This window comes from Sardina pilchardus, chromosome 22 (assembly GCF_963854185.1).
Source record: "Sardina pilchardus chromosome 22, fSarPil1.1, whole genome shotgun sequence".
Lineage (NCBI taxonomy): Eukaryota > Metazoa > Chordata > Actinopteri > Clupeiformes > Clupeidae > Sardina > Sardina pilchardus.
The window spans coordinates 9,199,608-9,219,415 of record NC_085015.1 but is presented as its reverse complement, the minus strand read 5'-3'; the positions used below and the strand labels follow the sequence as shown (position 1 = coordinate 9,219,415).

Below are 19,808 nucleotides of genomic sequence, written 5' to 3'. Positions count from 1 at the left end.
CCCCCCCCCCCCCCCCCCCCCGAGGCTAAGTCAGGAAGTGCAGGTCCGTCCCTGTTTTCTAGATGCATCACTTATTAGCTGCTTCATCACCTTGGAAACCATTAAGCTCAGCACATGCCTACAATGTGAGGTCTGTAATCAGAATAATTAAATAAGTGAAGTAATCGGTACCACAGCCAAATATTCAGATAATTAACAAGTTATTTTTTTCGCAGATCAAATCTTTCCATGTTATTTTTTTTGTGAAGCCCTTTCCCATGTCCAAGTGTTAATTGTTTATGAATGCACCATTCCTTGAGACATCACTCTCCTGTGAGTTTACTGTGGATCGCTCCTTTACGGTTAACTTGTGTTTGCAAAATCATCCGTTTGTATACATTGCAGCCTCAGGAAAATGCTGATCACTGATGGATGTATGTATGATAAATTACCTAAAAGAAATACCAGTAAATTTTTTAACTTAAAAAAAAAGTTACTTAATTAGCTTAGCGCTATCATATTAAAAACATTTTATCTATTGAAATCATATTTTACTAACACAATGCCTTTTATATCAGTGATTTATTAGAGTGTTTTGTTTTCTTGAGAGTATTGTTTTCAACATGTTGTATTATTTTTGGCAGAATCATGATTTATATCAGATTGTGTGTGTCCCCGTTGGTTGATCTATCAACTCCCCATCATGTGAAGTTTCGTAATGTCTTGTTTATTTAGTGTTTAGCATGTGTCGTGTTGTAAGATGGGAGATAACAAATAAAGTTTTATATATATTTTATCATGTATTCAACACAGAGTTATCAATAAAGTGGATGAGTGAGTAGTATGATCTAGTAGTACAGGAACAAACAGTTTCATTCATATAAAGCCCTCTAGCTAGACAACAGTTGGATACTGGGCCCTAATTTAAATGGCAAGCAAAGTTCTCACACATGAGCTATACAGTGATGTCTGAAAGTGTTGGCACCCATGCTAAAGTTGAATAAAAAGAGGAATATAAAATTAACTTTTAAAAATTGATTATACATTTGATACATTATTCATTCACATTCATTCTTTTTAGTAAATTTTAGTGTGGGGTGCCAACACTTTCAGCCGTGTGTGTGTGTGTGTGTGTGTGCGTGCGTGCGCGTGTGTGTGTGTGTGTGGCATGGCAGCAGACTCATCAGTGTTTACGGTTATGCTGTTTATGGTTAAATTACCAAGTTGATTTTGCCTAGTTATTAAATTAACTTGAGTTAGACTAAAGACATTGCGCTTTTCCCGTTGTTCAAAGTGGCCTATAATGTGTTTGTCTTTACAGTCATTCCCATTCAAGTCTTTGTCTATGATCCTTCTGGGCAATCATTTTACAGTACAGTAGATTCATATTTGTTGCTGTCCCAGACTGATGTCCCCTTGTCCCCTTTCAGTCATTTGTGAGTGCTATAGTGAGGAACGTGAAGATGAGGACATGGAGTAAAAACCAGGTGGAGGGTCTGTTGGCAGAAGCTGCTGTAGTTGTGGCTGGTGAGCTAGTTGGTGGTGCAGGTGTGGTCACGTTTCTGGGGGACCCAAACCTGATGAAGCCTGGTCGGTCAACCGACATTCCGATGTGGGATTTGATCCAATCCTCATATCCAGAGACCCTGGAGTAGACTCCAGGTAGCCCAGGTCGACCACAGCCTTTCCCAAAACTCACCACCCCAGACTGAATACATCGAGAGTTCTGGTAGTTCACCATTGGACCTCCAGTGTCTTCCTGTTTTGATAAAGACAAAAAAAAAAAAAAAAAACATTTCTCATATATATATCTGATGTACATGTAGCTGTATGCATAGTTTATGCCAAGATAAACCCACAGCATGCCCCTTGCCAAAGTTTTATTTTGAACTATACCATGCATGTGTCCTTCCCTCCCTCTAGTGCGCCAGCACACATCATGTCATCAGTTACATCAGCTTCAGATCCCAGGAGACTTCTGCAAACATCATTTTCCACCACTGAGATCTTCACTTCCTGAAGGGCTTTGGGTGAGGGCAAAGGCTCTGGAAGAAAAGAGATGTTAGGTGTAGAACATCAGACAGTAGGTGTCTTCTCATTTGTCTTTTATACATCTTCCCTTCTAGTCTATCCAGTGTTAGTTATACTGTAGATCAGTGGGAACGAGCCTCGAGGATCGAGGATAGATGTTGAGAGGCACCCAGTGGCTTTGTTTAAGTTTGTTGGATTTTTAGGTAGCCATATTTAAAGTGTATGTACTGTACATCAGCCACCATTCGTTCTTCACTGTCTCACACCGATACCGCTCATATGTGACGGTCACACTTCCTGGCTCCGGGCTACTGAGCTACCACTCCATGACTCCTCTCATCCAAACCACCAGCATGTAGGCCTCCCAGCTTCTTACCTCTGAAGACACTACAGACGCTTCAGACTCCTGAACACAAAACTCATCTGGACTATTTATTATTTATTTAACATTATTTTAGCGTTTATTTTTTCGTTCCTTTTCTCCCTTTTTGATTTGACCTAGCCTACATTCTGTGAGCAATTACCACCAACATTGTTGTGTTGCAATAAAGTATATTTATCTATCTATCTGCATTAATGACACAATGATGCATGGGCTTCAGTATCCATTCAACACAAGAAAACAGAGCAGTCACCAGTAGACTCCAGACAAGTTAAACCTGTTGTAGCTACTATAAACTGGATAGGAACAACCTCCAGATAATGATGGCCTATAAATATTTACACATAATACTTGCTCTATAGGCCTACTAACTCATCCATGGATGTCATTGGATCTACCATCCATTTAAGGCAAGGTTTCTCAGTGGGTGTAAGAAAGCCCCCTGGGAGCGTCACAACTTAGTTTGTGTAGTGGTCATTGAAACGTTCATGGTTTTCAAATATTCAGTGCAAAAATAGTCTTATAACTGAAATAAATAGGCCTAGCATTCATGTTTCTAACCCCTTTACCGTTAACTGTCTGGCATGTTCTACTGTCATGATATCTACAGTAACCCTGATAAACAGTACCCAAATGTGCGGGTTAACAGTTTAATAACCATGCAATAAAAATGCACAGTAGAACAGTAGATTTAAAGTTTGATAATACATACCACAACATAATCAAAAATGGCAGAGAGCAAAAAAAAGTGCCGACAGTACAATGAAAATTACATTAATTATGAAATTATTTCATCACCCTCAAATAGCATTTTACCTATATGTGGGGGGTGGGGTTGCTCAAAAAAGGTTGAGAACCACTGATTTATGGTAATTGATGTGTTCTTGTGATAGTTTTGGGACTTTCGAGAAATGGTTGAAGACTTATCTCATTATTTTACAGTCATGGTTTGTGTGTTTATGGTCTAAATGAAAACTCATTCTTATCTTTACTTGAAACTGTTATTTTTATAATGTAATATTAATATAAGTGACTTTGGACAAAAGTGTAACCAGATATCATAACCATAACCTTAACCATGAACAAGTGCATCAAATAAGTGCACCTACCAACATCTCACCTCCTTCTTTGATGTAGCCCCATCCGCTCACCCAGCTGTCGGTTCCATTGAGGAATGTGCTGTTTTTGTCTGCCAAACACACAGGTCGGATGTAGTTGGTGAAGGAGACAGGACTGCTGAGTCTAACCAGAGCCACGTTGTGGTGGAACGTGTTTCTGTCCCATTCGGGATGCAGAACGATCATAGCCACGTCTCGGGACGTTGCATGCTCACTGCTGTCCTGTTGGGTGTGCCGTCCCAACTTCACCGTCCAGTACGAGGGATCATTGCTGAGGAGACACAAAAGGATATTATTCAACAACAATATAGGACATTGATGGGACGGATCTAAAGTGCTTAATTTTGTTTTTTATCAGAGATGATTTCTTTGAAGATCACCTGCTGAAGCAGTACGCAGCAGACAGCACCCACTCCTTGTTGATGAGGGAGCCTCCACACACGTGACCATAGGGTCTTTGGAGGCTGACCTGCCAGGGCCAGCTCCCTACGGGGGCGTCTTGTCCTCCAACTATCCTGTTACTTAGAGGAACTGTGCCACAAACTACACAGGAGAGGACACAAAACATTATCAATACTTCATTTCCCATCTCATCCAACCCGATAGAAAAAAATAGGGCTGTCAAAATAACTTTTTGATGAATTTTCTGGGAAAAAATAACTGATTAAAAAAAAATAATGTAGATTAATTGATTCCATATGACCTTTGACCCAGAGCTGTTCTAGTCAGTAACCTTTAGACTGTAAAATGAAGGAGAGAGAAGAGCTGCCTAGATCATTGGTTAGAACATTTACTTTTAAAAAACAGCCTGATGGTGTTGATAAAAATAAAGTGTTGATTAAAAGTGTTGCTCTGCAATGTCTGAAGGAATTTGCATATCACCGGAAATCGTCAACTCTACCACATCAATGCAAAGAAATAGTGTTGACATTAAGGGGAGTGTTCATTTATTTTCATTGTGTCCCCTAATACTGTAACTGTGGCCTGAAATGCCTTGTATGTGAAAGAAAGCTTCTTTTGCACTTTTGAATTTATTTCCTCATCATATTACTGTAGGTCATATTATAGAATAGATTGTTATGGCCATTATTTGAACAGTAAAAATAATAGCCTAGTAAAAAAGTTTCTGAACTCACTTGAATGTCATTAATGCTGATTATTCAATGATTAATTTGAATTTAAATATTTAACATACTTTAACAGCAAAAATTATATATGCGATTCACTTAGACTAATTAATCACAAAGTAGTAATTAGATTGATTTTTTTTAATCGATTGATAGCCCTGACATATATGTAAGGGGCACACCAAGCAGGCAGAATTATCATGGCGCCTTAATGGATTGTGCACTCAAAGGTGCTTTATAGAACCAAAAATCCATATGGTTCTTTAAACCATTTTGAAGGGTCCATAAAAGGAACCCTAGGGTTCTTTGAAGCCTGCATGGTTCTACAGTATATAGCACTGATAGTATATGAGCCTGATACCTCTTGTAGAACAGCCTTTACCTCCTGTTGGCACTCTAGAATGTACTGGATAGATACTCCTTTTCAATGTGCTGCCTGTGTTGCGCCTATCAGACTGCCCTGCACATTGAAAAGTTACGCTAAGGGGGTGAGATCGAGATGCATATGAAAGTGAGTCTATGTAAAGTAATTTATAAGACATTGTTTCCCAGATAATATTGTTGCTTTGAAGGATCTCTGTGGAATTCCATTGACTTTGTATTGTACCGCATTGCACTGTATTTAATACAGCAGCCCTGTGGTACAATGTGATACTGCAAGAGAGCCAGCCCAGCACTAGTTGGTTTGCATGCCAGTTTCGGTGGATATCTTGACAACACAGAGCTTAGATGTTTTTGATCTAGTTTGAAAACTGTTGTTTTTCTGCTGTTATTTACAGGTAGCCTATTTGTAGAAAAAAAAAACACAGCAAAGCACCTTTAATGTCAGAATGTCATTGATAATCTGAATGCTACAGACAAGGATGATACTCTTGAATCCACAGTTATACTTCCACAATAATTTTTTGTTAAACAGTGAAGTCATCCATGCTGCTTGAGATTTTGAGTTGAGTTGATCAAACAAAGTTGAGTTGATCAAAATAGCTTGCTGCTAGAGAATTGAGATATTAGATTGTTGCACTATTGTGTCTGTTACACAGAATATTGACAGCACAATAACCAGCTATTATAAGGCACTTTGGGCAGGGCAAATTTTGAGTCGACTGCCAGGTTGAAATGCTCCTCATAATCAAATCAAAATGGCAAGTTTGCAGACTCTGATAAGAATTCTCACTCGTTGCCTGTTGATACGTCATAGGAAGCAAACATAACTTTGTGTCAGTACTGAATACAATACTGTTGAAATGCCTGATACCATAGACTGTATGAATGACTGATACTCACCATCAGTGCTGTTAACCTCCTGTGTGATTGAAGAGGCTGGACCTATTTCAACATACATGATCAGACAAAAGTAAAAAAAAAAAGCATTTGTGTGTTCCATCTGGGCCACAGAAGTTATAGGCCGCATTTTCTTAAATGTAGCCTACTGTACTTGTTCACACTTCAGGCTAATCATCTCACTGCACTGGAAACTACTGTATACTAAATTCACTAGCCTATCTAGATGTATGGTGAAGTCTGAAGATATCTACATTCTCTGTCTATCACAGAAGACATTTCAATCTGAACATTATAAAACTCCAATTACTTACCTTGCACATATAAAATTGCAGCCACAATGTAAATGTATTCAGCCATCACAGCCATTCCAAATAGTGGTAGAAAATATATCCTTTTGGATCCTGTATAGCAGACACCTAGGCTCCCCTTGATACCATGATTCACAAAGTGTCTCCTTCAGACCAACCTGCATATAGTGTGTCACCTGAGTGGCCTGTTTAGACTATAAATACTCGTCATTTCCTTGAAACCATGTTGAGACTGGTTGGCATACAGGAATCTCTTGGTGAAAGGCACCTGTATTTAGCATCTCTTTAGTACATCCATTTGCTCATAAATTGCTAATGGTTTGGTTGGAAACACTGCAGTCTTTGTGTTTCTATTAGCCTACTGTTGTTTTCTCTGACAACAAAAATGATCGGACAAGTAGAATTAGAAGTAGAATTTCTGCAGAAATCAACTGTCATTTTTTAAACAAAAGTTTCTACAAGAAACAAGCATTCTTACAAAAATAAAGAAAAGTAGCCTACCATGATGTCAATGTCAATTTAATGTCAATGTCAATTTATTTATATAGCACATTTAAAAAACAACCACAGTTGACCAAAGTGCTGTAAAATAAAATAAAATAAAAATAAAGTAAAATAATTATAAAATAACTTTAAAGAAACGTAGTAAAGATTAGTAAGTAATAATAATAATAATAATGAAACCAAAATAGCCATGCAAAATGATGGTAGAGTAGATACAGTGAGAATAATATGTAAGTAAATATTAATAGTAAAATAAAGTAGAAAAAGAAGAAACCCCATAAAAACAAAGCAATAAAGATAGATAAACAGAGTAAAGAAGTTAAGCATCTAAAATCTAGGGCGGGGGGAAGGGAGGCTAAGATGGGAGTGATGTGCTCTCGTTTACGTGTACCAGTTAAAAGGCGAGCTGCTGCATTCTGAACCAGTTGTAGGCGGGATAGTGAGGCGTGGTTGATACCAACATAGGGAGTTACAGTAATCCAGTCTAGTTGTTATGAAAGCATGGATTACTTTTTCAAAGTCTAAAAAAGACAGGAAAGGCTTGATTTTGGATAAGTTTCTTAATTGGAAGAAACTAATTTTGGTTACTGATTTGACTTGTTTGTCAAATGTAAGATCTCCGTCCAAGATCACACCCAGGCTCTTTACAGAGGACTTTACATAGGGTCTCAGGGTGTCTATGTCCATATTTTGGTTGGAGTTTCCATTGGGTCCTACTGTAGTAGGAGGATTTCAGTTTTGCTGTTGTTTAGATTCAAAAAGTTTAAGGCCATCCAGGCTTTGACATCATCAAGACAGTCTAGAAGATTTTTTTAAGGAGTCTTGACTTTTTAGGGGAATGTAAATTTGGGTGTCATCTGCATAGCAGTGAAAAGAAATTCCATATTTTCTGAAAATGGTACCTAAAGGGAGCATATAGAGGGCAAAGAGGATGGGCGCAAGAATAGATCCTTGGGGGACGCCACAGGATAGGGGTGCTGAGGAGGAAACAAATTCGCCTAAGCTGACAGAGAAGCTTCTATCAGAGAGGTATGATCTGAACCACTCTAAGGCCGTACCTTTAATACCAACACATTGCTCAAGGCAAGAGAGAAGGATGGAATGATCAACTGTGTCAAATGCCGCTGTGAGGTCTAGTAGGATAAGTATAACAGTATCGCCAGCATCAGTCGCTAATAAAATGTCATTACAAATTTTCAGAAGTGCAGTTTCTGTGTATGATGATGTGATGATGTGATGTGATGATGTGATGTACTCTAAACAAATTTTTAAAAATGTAGCAGGAAAAAGGGGAAAAAAATACTGGAGAAATTGGTATATTGCTTTGGTCTAGGCATTACATTTTAGTGTGTAAGCAATGGGCAAAAACTGTAATAATGTGATACAGTGTGGCCTGTGTCCTTGTTGTACAACATAATACCAAAAGTCTTATGCTAGAAAGTGAAAGCCCATATCAAGTTGCATCTTTGTTTTGTGTTCATTTCTCTGCCTCATTTAGTTGCATTTTTCAGTGCCACCCCTCCCATGGAAGGTTTCAATGTTCTCCACTTGAATTAAAATAAAGTTTCAGTGTTTGCCAGGAGTCAGGACTGATATATTTCAGAACTCAGGACCTTTGTTGTCCTTCGTGTCAATTCGGTGTTGGGCAGTTCCAGCGTTATGGATGTGACAGTTGGATTCATATTGTTTAACATCACATCCATAACGTACCATTGAAAGTGAGATAAGAAAGTGGCATAATTTGTTAATCACACTTAACACTGATATAAATCAGCTTTGCACAGACATTTTGGACATTGTCACATCAACACTGTATGCGTAGCATAAACTTGTCCTATTAAATGTTTATATGTGACATGGTCACTTGCTGACTTATTGAAGAGCCTCACAAATTGAAGGAGCTGTGCTCCTCAGGCAAGCTGAGCATATACACATTGCTCTACCATTCCTTGTCAATTTGAAATTTGTGAAATGATAACATTGTGTTTAAGCTATGGATTCACAGTGTTTACAAGTACAGTATGCAACAAGCAGTTGAAGTATTGAGGCTTTGGTCTAAGCATTTGATTTTAGTGTGTAAGCAATAGGCAAAAACTGAAACAGCCACATTTATTTTGTGTCCACAAGGAGGGGTCATGAGTCCATGTACCAAGTTATGGTACAGCTATACAACCACTGCCTCACAGCCATCTGAGAACCAACCTGAACCTGCGGCTGGATTCCTCAAATATAAATGATGAAGCTGTTGGGGAAAGGTGGTGGTGTTCAGAAAGGGAGACTTGGACATGAGGTACCATTATGTGCACAACCTCAACCATCAGTTGCATTTGGTTGTAGTTCATGCTATGTCTGCAGTGGCCGCATGTTGGGTTTTTGATATGTGCAATTCCCTCCCAGATAGCAAGAGGGCGGCGGACCACTGTCGGCCCTCTGAGGGCAGATCTGTCAGTCCGCTGGCGTTTTGCTCATCAGTTCTCTGGCAGTTGTCTGGTGGACCGCTGGCAAGTTGTCAGAAAATACCCCAATATCTTGCCATTATTGGTCTAAAAACATTTATTTTAATTTTCAAGTAGCCTACAAGTGATGCGTGCTTCAACCCATTCTACCAAAGAGTTGTGTAGGGCGCACAGGGCATCTCTGCTGTATAGGTGACCCCAAGCTTCCCCACAGCAGCCTACTGCACACAGGTTGAAACCACCACCAACACGCATACAGTACATACTTTAGTGTCAAGGAGTACTTTCAGATTTGTATTTCGAGGTGCTTGATATAGCTGCATTGCCTGTTTGAATGATTCACTATGGTTCATATCAGAAGCTTTAAAGCATGTCAATTTAACCAAACCTGTGGTGGTGCCAAATCAACAGTGAATTCCCTTCCTTGTACTGTTGCTTCCCCTTCTACATTCCACAGTGGACAGAAAATCCCCTCGAGGTTGAAAACATTTACTGTAGCACATCAAGTTTGTCACAAACAGGAACTTCAAGATACCTTATGATTCTCTTGTTCAGTTTTGCACTGGACTTGAATTAGGAACCTCAAGCACAGATATTGTAAAAAATGGCCTACTGGCCTATCAATTATGAGGTTCATTGAAAACTCTGTCACTTGTTTCTGTGGAGGATTGTTGTAGGTGCCTGATACAGTATTCTTAATCTACCTGATATTACAGTTCCAGTGGCTAATCTGGTTCCTGCACTTTCATCCTCATTCTGGCACCAATGGTATTGCACTTCCACAACCTTCCCAAGTTGATGGTACTTCATTTTCATCAACAAACCATCACCAACACGCACTTTAGCGCTAAGGAGTACTTTCAGAGTTTGTATTGTGAGGTGCTTGACAGCTGCATTGCCTGTTTCAATGATAGGTTCACAACCTTCACAACCTTTCAAGCGTGTCAAATTAACCTTGCATGGCGGTTCTCCTCGTCTTATACGATTCCATTTCCTCATTAGCTGCATACTTGAGGTTGGAGATATTTAGCACATCAAGTTCATCACTTACAGCAACTTCAAGATACTTTATGATTCTCTTCAGTTTTGCGCTGGACTTGAACTAGGAACTTCAGACTAGATATTGTAAACATTACATATGAATTCTATTCTATTCTATTCTGTCCCTGTCAAGGTATACCATGGTCGTGGACACCCCAACAGGCAAAGGCAAGACGAAAGATGCAATATACAATTGAAGAGAGGTTTTAAGATTAAATATAGCCGCAAGCGGCGATGGCGGGCCCGAGCACCTGCGGTGCGGAGACCTGTGACATTTCGGAATCTAATAAAGTACCATGTGCATGTTGATGGGCATGTGCTTGAGCAACACACATGCCCACCAAATTTGGTCAATTTTCATGATTGTATGTGTCAACCACAACAGACAACGCACTAGGTGGCGCTATAGAGTCCCTAAGGCCACACACCCTAGGCCAGAACTGTAAATCTGACTATCGATAGCAATAACGCACAAGCCCATCAAATTTGGTTCATTTTCGTGAATGTGTGTGTCAACCACAACAGACAAAGCGCTAGGTGGCGCTATAGAGTCCTTAAGCCACACCCTAGGCCAGAGCCCTGTCTCTGACTAGCCAAAGCAATAACACACAAGTCCACCAAATTTGGTTCATTTTCGTGAATGTTTGTGTCAACCACAACAGATAACATGCTGCTAGGTGGCGCTGTAGAGTCCCGAAGCCACACCCTTGGCCAGAGCTCTGTCTCTGACTAGCCATAGCAATAACACACATGCCCACCAAATTTGGTCAATTTTCCTGAATGTATGTGTCAACCACAACAGACAACACACTAGGTGGCGCTATAGAGTCCCTAAGCCACACCCTAGGCCAGAACTCTAAATCTGACTATGGATAGCAATAACGCACAAGCCCACCAAATTTGGTTCATTTTCGTGAATGTGTGTGTCAACCACAACAGACAATGCGCTAGGTGGCGCTATAGAGTCCTTAAGCCACACCCTAGGCCAGAGCCCTGTCTCTGACTAGCCAAAGCAATAACACACAAGTCCACCAAATTTGGTTCATTTTCGTGAATGTTTGTGTCAACCACAACAGATAACATGCTGCTAGGTGGCGCTGTAGAGTCCCGAAGCCACACCCTTGGCCAGAGCTCTGTCTCTGACTAGCCATAGCAATAACACACAAGTCCACCAAATTTGGTTCATTTTCGTTAATGTATGTGTCAACCACAACAGACAATGCACTGCTAGGTGGCGCTATAGAGTCCCTAAGCCACACCTTAGGCCAGCGCTCTGTCTCTGAGTAGCAGTAGCAATTCCACATGTAGCTGCCAAATTACATCCAAATTAGTCACTGTTTTCTGCCTATAACACCAACTTCCTGTTTCTTTAATAATACGCCATAATTCAAACCTTCGCCATTTCAATATACTTTTGAAATTCAAAAATCTGGTCGCAATTTCTCTTGGGCAACCCCTCAAGATCATTTTACTGCTGAAATGACATGATTTCGATAAACCGTCTAGGAGAAGTGTTTCAAAATACATGACGTGCAAAAATCATAATCATAATCATAACTCAAATTCTTCTAAGATTCACTGTGTTGTTTCAATGTAAAAGTTGTTCAGATTAATACAACACATATGTCCACCAAATTTGGTTCATTTTCGTGCATTTATATGTCAACCACAAAAGACACCGTGCTAGGTGGCGCTATAGAGTCCCTGAGCCACACCCTTGGCCAGAGCTCTGTCTCTGAGTAGCGTTACCAATTCCACATCTAACTGCTAAATTTCAAGAGTTTTAGAGCATGCCAAGTTGGTGAAAAAAGGCCAAACATGACCTGTAAGAGGAATCCACAGACATAATAATAAATATAGCCGCAAGCGGCGATGGCGGGCCCGAGCACCTGCGGTGCGGACCCGTGACATTTGCGGAATCTAACAAAGCAACACGTACTTGTTGGTGGGCATGTGCATGAGCAACACACATGCCCACCAAATTTGGTTAATTTTCATCAATGTATGTGTCAACCACAACAGAAAACAAGCTAGGTGGCGCTATAGAGTCCCAAAGCCACACCCAAGGCCAGAGCTCTGTCTCTGACTAGTGGCAGCAATAACACACAAGCGTACCTAATTGTCGTGTATGTATGTGTCAACAATAATAGACAATGTGCTAGGTGGCGCTATAGAGTCCCTAACCCTCACCCTAGGCCAGAGCTCTATCCCTGACAAGCAGTAGCAATAGCACACATGCCCACCAAATGTGGTTCATTTTCGTGAATGTGTCAACCATAATAGACAATGTGCTAGGTGGCGCTATAGAGTCCCTAAGCCACACCCTAGGCCAGAGCTCTATCCCTGACTAGCGGTAGCAATAACACACATGCCCACCAAATGTGGCTCATTTTCGTGAATGTATCAACCACAACAGACAATGCGCTAGGTGGCGCTATAGAGTCCCTAAGCCACACCCTAGGCCAGAGCTCTGTTTCTGACTTGCGGCAGTAATAACACACAAGCTCACCAAATTTGATTCATTTTCGTGAATGTATATGTCAACCACAACAGGTAACACACTAGGTGGCGTTATAGAGTCCCTAAGCCACACCCTCGGCCAGAGCTCTGTCTCTGAATAGCTGTAGCAAATATGCCCACCAAATTTGGTTCATTTTCGTGAATGTACATGTCAACCACAACAGACAATGCGCTAGGTGGCGCTATGGAGTCCCTAAGCCACACCCGAGGCCAGAGCTCTGTCTTTATCTAGCGGCAGCAATAACACTCAAGCCCACCAAATGTGGTTAATTTTTGTCAATGTTTGTGTCAGCCACAACAAACAATGCTCTAGGTGGCGCTATAGAGTCCCTAAGTCAGACCTTTGGCCAGAGCTCTGTCTCTGACTAGCAATAGGAATAACACACAAGCCCATCAAATTTGGTTAATTTTCGTGAATGTACGTGTCAACCACAACAGGCAATGCGCTAGGTGGCGCTATAGAGTCCCTAAGCCACACCCTAGGCAAGAGCTCTGTTTTTATCTAGCGGCAGCAATAACACACAAGCCCACCAAATTTGGTTCATTTTTGTGAATGTTTGTGTCAACCACAACAAACAATGCTCTAGGTGGCGCTATAGAGTCCCTAAGCCACACCTTTGGCCAGAGTTTGTCTCTGACTAGCAATAGGGATAACACACAAGCCCATCAAATCTGGTTAATTTTCGTGAATGTATGTGTCAACCACAACAGGCAATGCGCTAGGTGGCGCTATAGAGTCCCTTAGCCACACCCTAGGCCAGAGCTCTGTCTCTGACTAGAGATAGCAATAACACACAAGCCCATCAAATTTGGTTCATTTTTGTGAATGTATGTGTCAACCACAACAGACAACCCGACAGAGCGTTCTTAAGCCTTCTTTAATCATTGTCTAATATTAAGGAAAGTTTAAGATCTATTAACCAAGGTGTTGTCACACACACACATGGCAAATAAGTTGCAGGATTGTGGTGCCTTCTCTCATCCTCAAGTCTGTTGGCCTTCTTACCACCACCAGAGAGGCATGGGGGATGGGTGAGAGAGTGTGTGGGGGGTCGGTATGCAAATGAGGGGGGGGGGGGGGGCATGGGGCTAAGATAGAGAGAGAGATAAGCCGTTAACTGACTGAACGCCGCCTCATCCGCGGCTAGGTTTAACCGGCCATTCCCCGGCTAGGTCAGTGAGGACAAGAGGCGCGATATTCCAAAGCCGCCTCGGTGTAGGCGTAAACATGTAAGAACTGGGTGTGAAGTTGAACAGTGACGTACAACAACATAGGCGTCGAAGTCTCGTGACACTACTGTCATTCTCAAAACAGTGGTGCAGCTCTCTGTCAAGTTCTCTGCTCCTCCGTTTGATATTTCTAGATCTTCTGACTAAGTTTACTCTACTTATCCAAACTGACGACATCACCACTGTCACTAGATATAAAGCAAACATTGATTTTCACTCGGTGCTATTCACTGACCGTAAAAAAGTGTCATTAGTAGCCTATGCAGTATGCACCTGTTCTATCTGGTATGCACTGTTGTTTGTGGCTAGCTAGACTTGCTAGCTCGATGTGACACAATATTGTAGCGCGGCTCGGATATGCTTGTGTTACGTTCATGCAAAGGGGAAATGTAGCCTACGGCTAAGATGGTTAAGCAGCCTGTTGTCATAAGATAGTTGACGGTTACGCATTATATAGGTGTACTAGACCAGCTGATGTGTTGTGGGATAAGGGGTTTATGTTACGGGATGCCACCCATATTGTGGGATATAGCCACGGGGATCTTAAACAGGCCACTTCCATGTAATGTCATTCCTCATATTCATCTGGTAATAAACATTTCCTAACAGAGTAATTCTTGCCTCGTCACAATATCAACTCTCCACTCATTCCGCTTGGACTATGCATTATACCTTTCACTGCCTCACGTCTGCAAGGTTCCAAACTGTCTTCCTAACAGCAGTTACAATCAGTATTTTTGTGATAACAACAAAACAGCTCTGCAAAGTTTAAACCAACGATGCTAATCGCGACTAGCGATTAGCCATTTAAAATGCAGAGCCTACCCTCATAAGGAGACCTCTCCAATTCAGAAAAATGCATTAAACTAAAATTGGACAACGTTGTTATGTTTCTTAAACCTTAGGGTGGGTATGATATAGGCCTAGCCTACATGCTTTAACGAAATACGTTGTCAATGGTTATTTGAGCAAGCTAGCCAAGGTCTAGCTAATTTATCCTGGCTGTAGATAAAGCAGGATGGCTATGTTTTCCCAATATGTTAGCAATTAGCCTAATAAATAAATGCTGAGATGTTTGGTGATTTAATTGACATTTGAAAGAACAGTGTGCTAGATGGACCACAAGGACCAGTGTTAATATGTGAACAGTATGATGATGATCTGACAGCTGTGCTCAGCATACAGTCAGTCAGCTGTTTGCTGATTTTAAGTTTTTTTTTTTTTTTTGCTGATTTTAAGTCTTTCAGCAGTGTGTGCACAACTCTCGTTGTTGACAGCTCCGCCCATGTCTCAGCTAGCCGCCGCATAGCCGGCTCGCGTGCTCACTGCAGTCGCCCCGGCGATATGTGTACCCTCAGGGGAGGACAATTGGCAGCGTAAATCACCTCGGCGATTAGCCGGCTATCAGTGAGTACAATCGGGACTAGCCGGCTAAAAGCCCGTGCATCGCCGGCTATCTGTGCAGTCAGTAAACGGCTATAGAGAGAGGGAGGGAGGCAGAGGGGTCAAGGGGGATGCCATGTGTGTGCGTAACTCTCTGGAAAGCTTGCGCGTGTGTAATGTGTGTGCGGTTAAATGTGGTTCTGTGTGTGTGTAACAGGACCAACATGAAGGCGCGGATGAGAAAAGATCGTAACACAGAGCCATCTTCATAAGAAAACCTAAATAACTCACTTTCTGTTAATGTGGTTAAAGTCAAAATTGCAGCATAGGTTAATATGATTATTATTATTCATCAACTCGCTTCAAAATATTCTAGCTAAAACTGTGTCCACCAAAATCATTAATGCGCTTTTAAAAATCACAAACAACACCAAATTCAAAACTTTGTATATGACTGTCACTACAAACACACTAACTAATACTCCATAAAATTTCATCCAAATTAGTCACTGTTTTCTGCCTATAACACCAACTTTTTGTTTCTTTTATAAGACACCTAGATTCAAACCTTTGCCATTTCAATATACTTTTGAAATTCAAAAATCTGGTCGCAATTTCTCTTGGGCAACCCCTCAAGATCATTTTACTGCAAAAAGGACATGATTTCGATAAACCGTCTAGGAGAAGTGTTTCAAAATACATGATGTGCAAAATTCATAATCATAACCATAACTCAAATTCTTCGAATATTTACTATAGAGTGTAAATCTAAAAATTGTTCAGATTCATACAACACACATGTCCACCAAATTTGGTTCATTTTCGTGCATGTATGTGTCAAACACAACAGAAACCGCGCTAGGTGGCGCTATAGAGTCCCTGAGCCACACCCTAGGCCAAAGCTCTGTCTCTGAGTTTCGATTGCAATTCTACAAATGGCTGCGAAATTACAAGAGTTTTAGAGCATGCCAAGTTGGTGAAAAAAAAAAAACAGGTAAGACGGAAGAAGAAGAAAAATAATAATAATAATCTGAGCAAAAACAATAGGGCCTTGCACCTACGGTGCAGCCACTTTCAGTGGCCGCACCTCGGTGCAGCCACTTTCAGTGGCCGCACCTCGGTGCTCGGGCCCTAATAATAATAATCTGAGCAGAAGCAATAGGGCCTTGCACCTACGGTGCAGCCACTTTCAGTGGCCGCACCTCGGTGCTCGGGCCCTAAATATAACACTTTGTTCGGTGTAAGGGTGGTTGCTATTTCTGAGTGTTAATCAGATTGACAGCTTGGGGGAAGAAGCTGTCATTGTGTCCTCTGGTTTTGGCAAACAGTGCCCTGTATCGTGGAAGGAAGTTGAACAGTTTGTGCCTGACAGTTGCATTGCCTGTTTGAATGACAGGCTCACATCAGGCTCACATCAGGCTTTCAAGCGTGTCAGATTAACTGAGCATGAGGTGGTAGCAAAACTCAAAAGTCAGTCAGGCACTCCTGTGTGGAAATAGAGCTTGGGCCATTTGGAGCAGCTGCACATGCTAGGTGATGTCTGCAGAGCATGCAGTGTCTACATTAAGTTCATGCATGACTTATAACAATATAATAATAATAATATTTCAGAGTTGAAGTGGGATTAAAGGAAATGTTTAGCAAGTTAAAGCAGGGACTCTCTAATGAGGAGTCACAGCACCCTCTAAAATTCTCCATAGAAATGAATGGGTTTAGTAACAACCTCCCTATTTTTAAGTCTAGTGCTTCCCAGTTGTACAGTAGCCTAGTTGCCAGTTTGTGTGGCTAGTTATTTTGCCCATTCTCTGCATAATGAAACATTTTTCGCATATACAGTATGTTCTTGTTCTTGGTGGCATAGCTGATCTACAAAGCAAAGGGCAAAGGGAATATTAAAATGTTTTACACTGGCCTTCTTTGGGTTATGTAGGCCTATTGGTAGACACCCCTGATAACTCGCTCGCTGCCGGTGTCATCACAAAGTGAAGCCATGCCAGAGACACTTATATATGAGCTTTAAAAAGACTATGCTCTGACGCTGTTATTTCAGCCAATCAAATGACAGCGTTTCTTTTACTGTCAATCTGTCCATTGGAATCAGTCAAAACAGCACAAAGGAGTTCGCTAAGATGTTGGTGGGGACAATTTCGTCATCTCAGAATATTGATCGGGACTAGAATAACATCTCAATAATTGATGTACGTTTGTATATGTTGGATGCTGTGTTTGTATAGCTGCTGAAACACTGTAATTTCCCCTTGGGGATTAATAAAGTATATCTGTCTATCTATCTATCTATGTGGTAAATCCTAGGTAGGCTATGGGCATCAAGATATGGTACTTTTGAATGGATGAGCTACATGTAGATTATGTATTAATTAGGGCCTACACATATCGTGTTGCTAAAAGATGCTGTCATTGATTGTAGGTTACAGATGACAGCAATAACTGTAATTCAGCATTGTGATTGGTTGGCCTTTAGGAAAAGGAGTTCAATCAGATGTTTCTCTATAGGGCGGCTGTAAGCGCAAAAATCTATCACTTTGCGATAAAAGCATGAAATTTGGTACGAAGGCTCACAAAGGGGGTCTGATCAGATTTAGGACCGTAGGCGCTCAAAATCTGACTCCTGGGGGTCATGGCGGCCATTTTTCAAAATACTAGTCTGGCTATCAGCTCAATCTTTTAAGATTGAACATCAGGCTGGGGAGTCTGCGCTTTATTTCTACTGCACAAGAGGCATGATCAATAGGCGTGGGCATAGTTCAAATGACTCTGTACGCTTGGATACTTCAATGACAAATGAATGTGTCACAAACAGTTATAGCAGATGGGCACAGGGAAACTTACGGAACCATGCTCTCTCGGAGGAGGGGCGGGACTGTTGCGTTCTATACGTGTTGCCACTTAATATCAGATTCCTCTCAAAAGCTTTAGCATTTCTGGTCATCGCTCAGACTCAAGAACGTAGCATAGGCCTTGATCTTACAGAACAAAAACAATCAGAGGACGTTTAGAGGCACTGATTTCTACCTGATACACAACGGACAGGTAAGCAATCAGCAGAATGTAATTCAACATGCTTTCAGCAAAAATTGGATTGTTTTGTTGTTGTTGTTTTTAAGTGCTGTCACATGTATGCATAGTGCTTTCAGAATAATATTAGTTGATTAATGATTTTGATTAACATTTTGAATTTATGACATTGATTAACTGCAACAACAATATAGCAGGATTTGGCCATGACTATTACATGTAGATATTAAAGATACGGTATGTGTCAAGGTCATAATTTTTCATTGTCTGATCTAAAAAAGGTGATTCTGAATTGATTGAACAATTACTTCGTCCTATGAGTAAATTACCAAAAATGTTCAACCTACTGTTGTTCTCAGGTCTGTACACTTACTCATTTAAACATTAAATTAAAACATTAGTGTGAATTCCAGTTACAGTGCTATTTTCAGCTCCTATCAACTATTTGTCCTCTTACATTGCAGGACTTTTTGTGTTCTCGCTATGCATTCCCACCAAAGTCCTTTCCAGTCAATCAGACAGCAGTTATTTCTACAGTGACCTGGAGAGCTCCCAGTTCTTACTGACAGACCAGGACCCCAGTCTTCCCTCCAGGATCTCCCCTCTTCAGAGTGGAGAGCATAACAGCACAAGGCCCTCTGTGAACTCATCCAGTGGACTGAAGTCCTCTGAGACGAACGTCCAGAGAGCCGCCGTGCAGTTGCTTTCTGAGGATGGCTCAGGCATGCTGGAAGGTACCAGTTCAGTCCAGTTTTAGCTTATTTGCAGATATTCACACTTCACACACATGTTCTCAGGACATTTCTATGACATGATTGTTCACGTCTCCAACAGATAGCACGACAACCAGTCCCGCCGCCACCACTTCTTCCTCTGGTGACGTCAGCAGTAAAATCAGCCTCTTCACCACCTGTGGCCTCACGCTGCTCTCTGTGGTTGTGATGCAGCCATGGTAGGAGCTGGTCACCGTTCAGTCACTGATCAGCACACCCCACATTGTCTAGGGTGGAAGACCAACTCAGAATAAGCATGTAAACAATCTAAAGTCTGTGTTTAATGTCTTTCAAAAGGGCCCTAGATTTTGGAAAAACTATTTTTTTTATTTGGTATCAGGCATTTTCTCTTGAAATACATCAGTTTAGTAATGATTTTCCACAATTTGAAGTCTCCAAAACAAATTACCATGATAATAATAACAATAAAACAAGGCATGTTTGTATTTTTGTGTCATTTTCATGCAGCTGCAGTAGGGTAGCAAGTAGGACCTACTGTAGTATGTGGAAATAACAAAGTTTATGGACATGTAGTGCGTAAAGTGCCAATTGTACGAAGTCCCATTCACAGAATAAATGCATTGTTACAGGTGTTTTCGAACACCAAAAAACACATTTACAATTTTACAAATATTT

The 19,808-nt window shown here is 41.0% G+C and overlaps 1 protein-coding gene across 1 annotated transcript; it reads right to left on the bottom strand.

Annotated features, from left to right (window-relative positions):
• Positions 1-4: 4 nt before the first annotated feature.
• Positions 5-6,375, bottom strand: LOC134069611 (serine protease 27-like). Its single transcript, XM_062525607.1, has 6 exons — positions 6,233-6,375; positions 5,922-5,963; positions 3,891-4,053; positions 3,513-3,781; positions 1,876-2,024; positions 5-1,738 (listed from the first exon to the last, which is right to left on the bottom strand). The coding sequence occupies exons 1-6, from the start codon at positions 6,285-6,287 to the stop codon at positions 1,406-1,408; spliced, it is 1,011 nt and encodes a 336-aa protein (XP_062381591.1). The 5' UTR covers positions 6,288-6,375; the 3' UTR covers positions 5-1,405.
• Positions 6,376-19,808: the final 13,433 nt, after the last annotated feature.

Bases quoted from the DNA above. Each gene is read 5' to 3' on its own strand.
- LOC134069611 (XM_062525607.1), bottom strand. From the start codon at position 6,287: ATGGCTGTGATGGCTGAATACATTTACATTGTGGCTGCAATTTTATAT. The intron at 3,782-3,890 runs GTGATCTTCAAA...GTGTCTCCTCAG, and splicing joins GCTGCGTACTGCTTCAGCAG to CAATGATCCCTCGTACTGGA. The intron at 1,739-1,875 runs GTATAGTTCAAA...TTATCAAAACAG, and splicing joins GAGGGAAGGACACATGCATG to GAAGACACTGGAGGTCCAAT.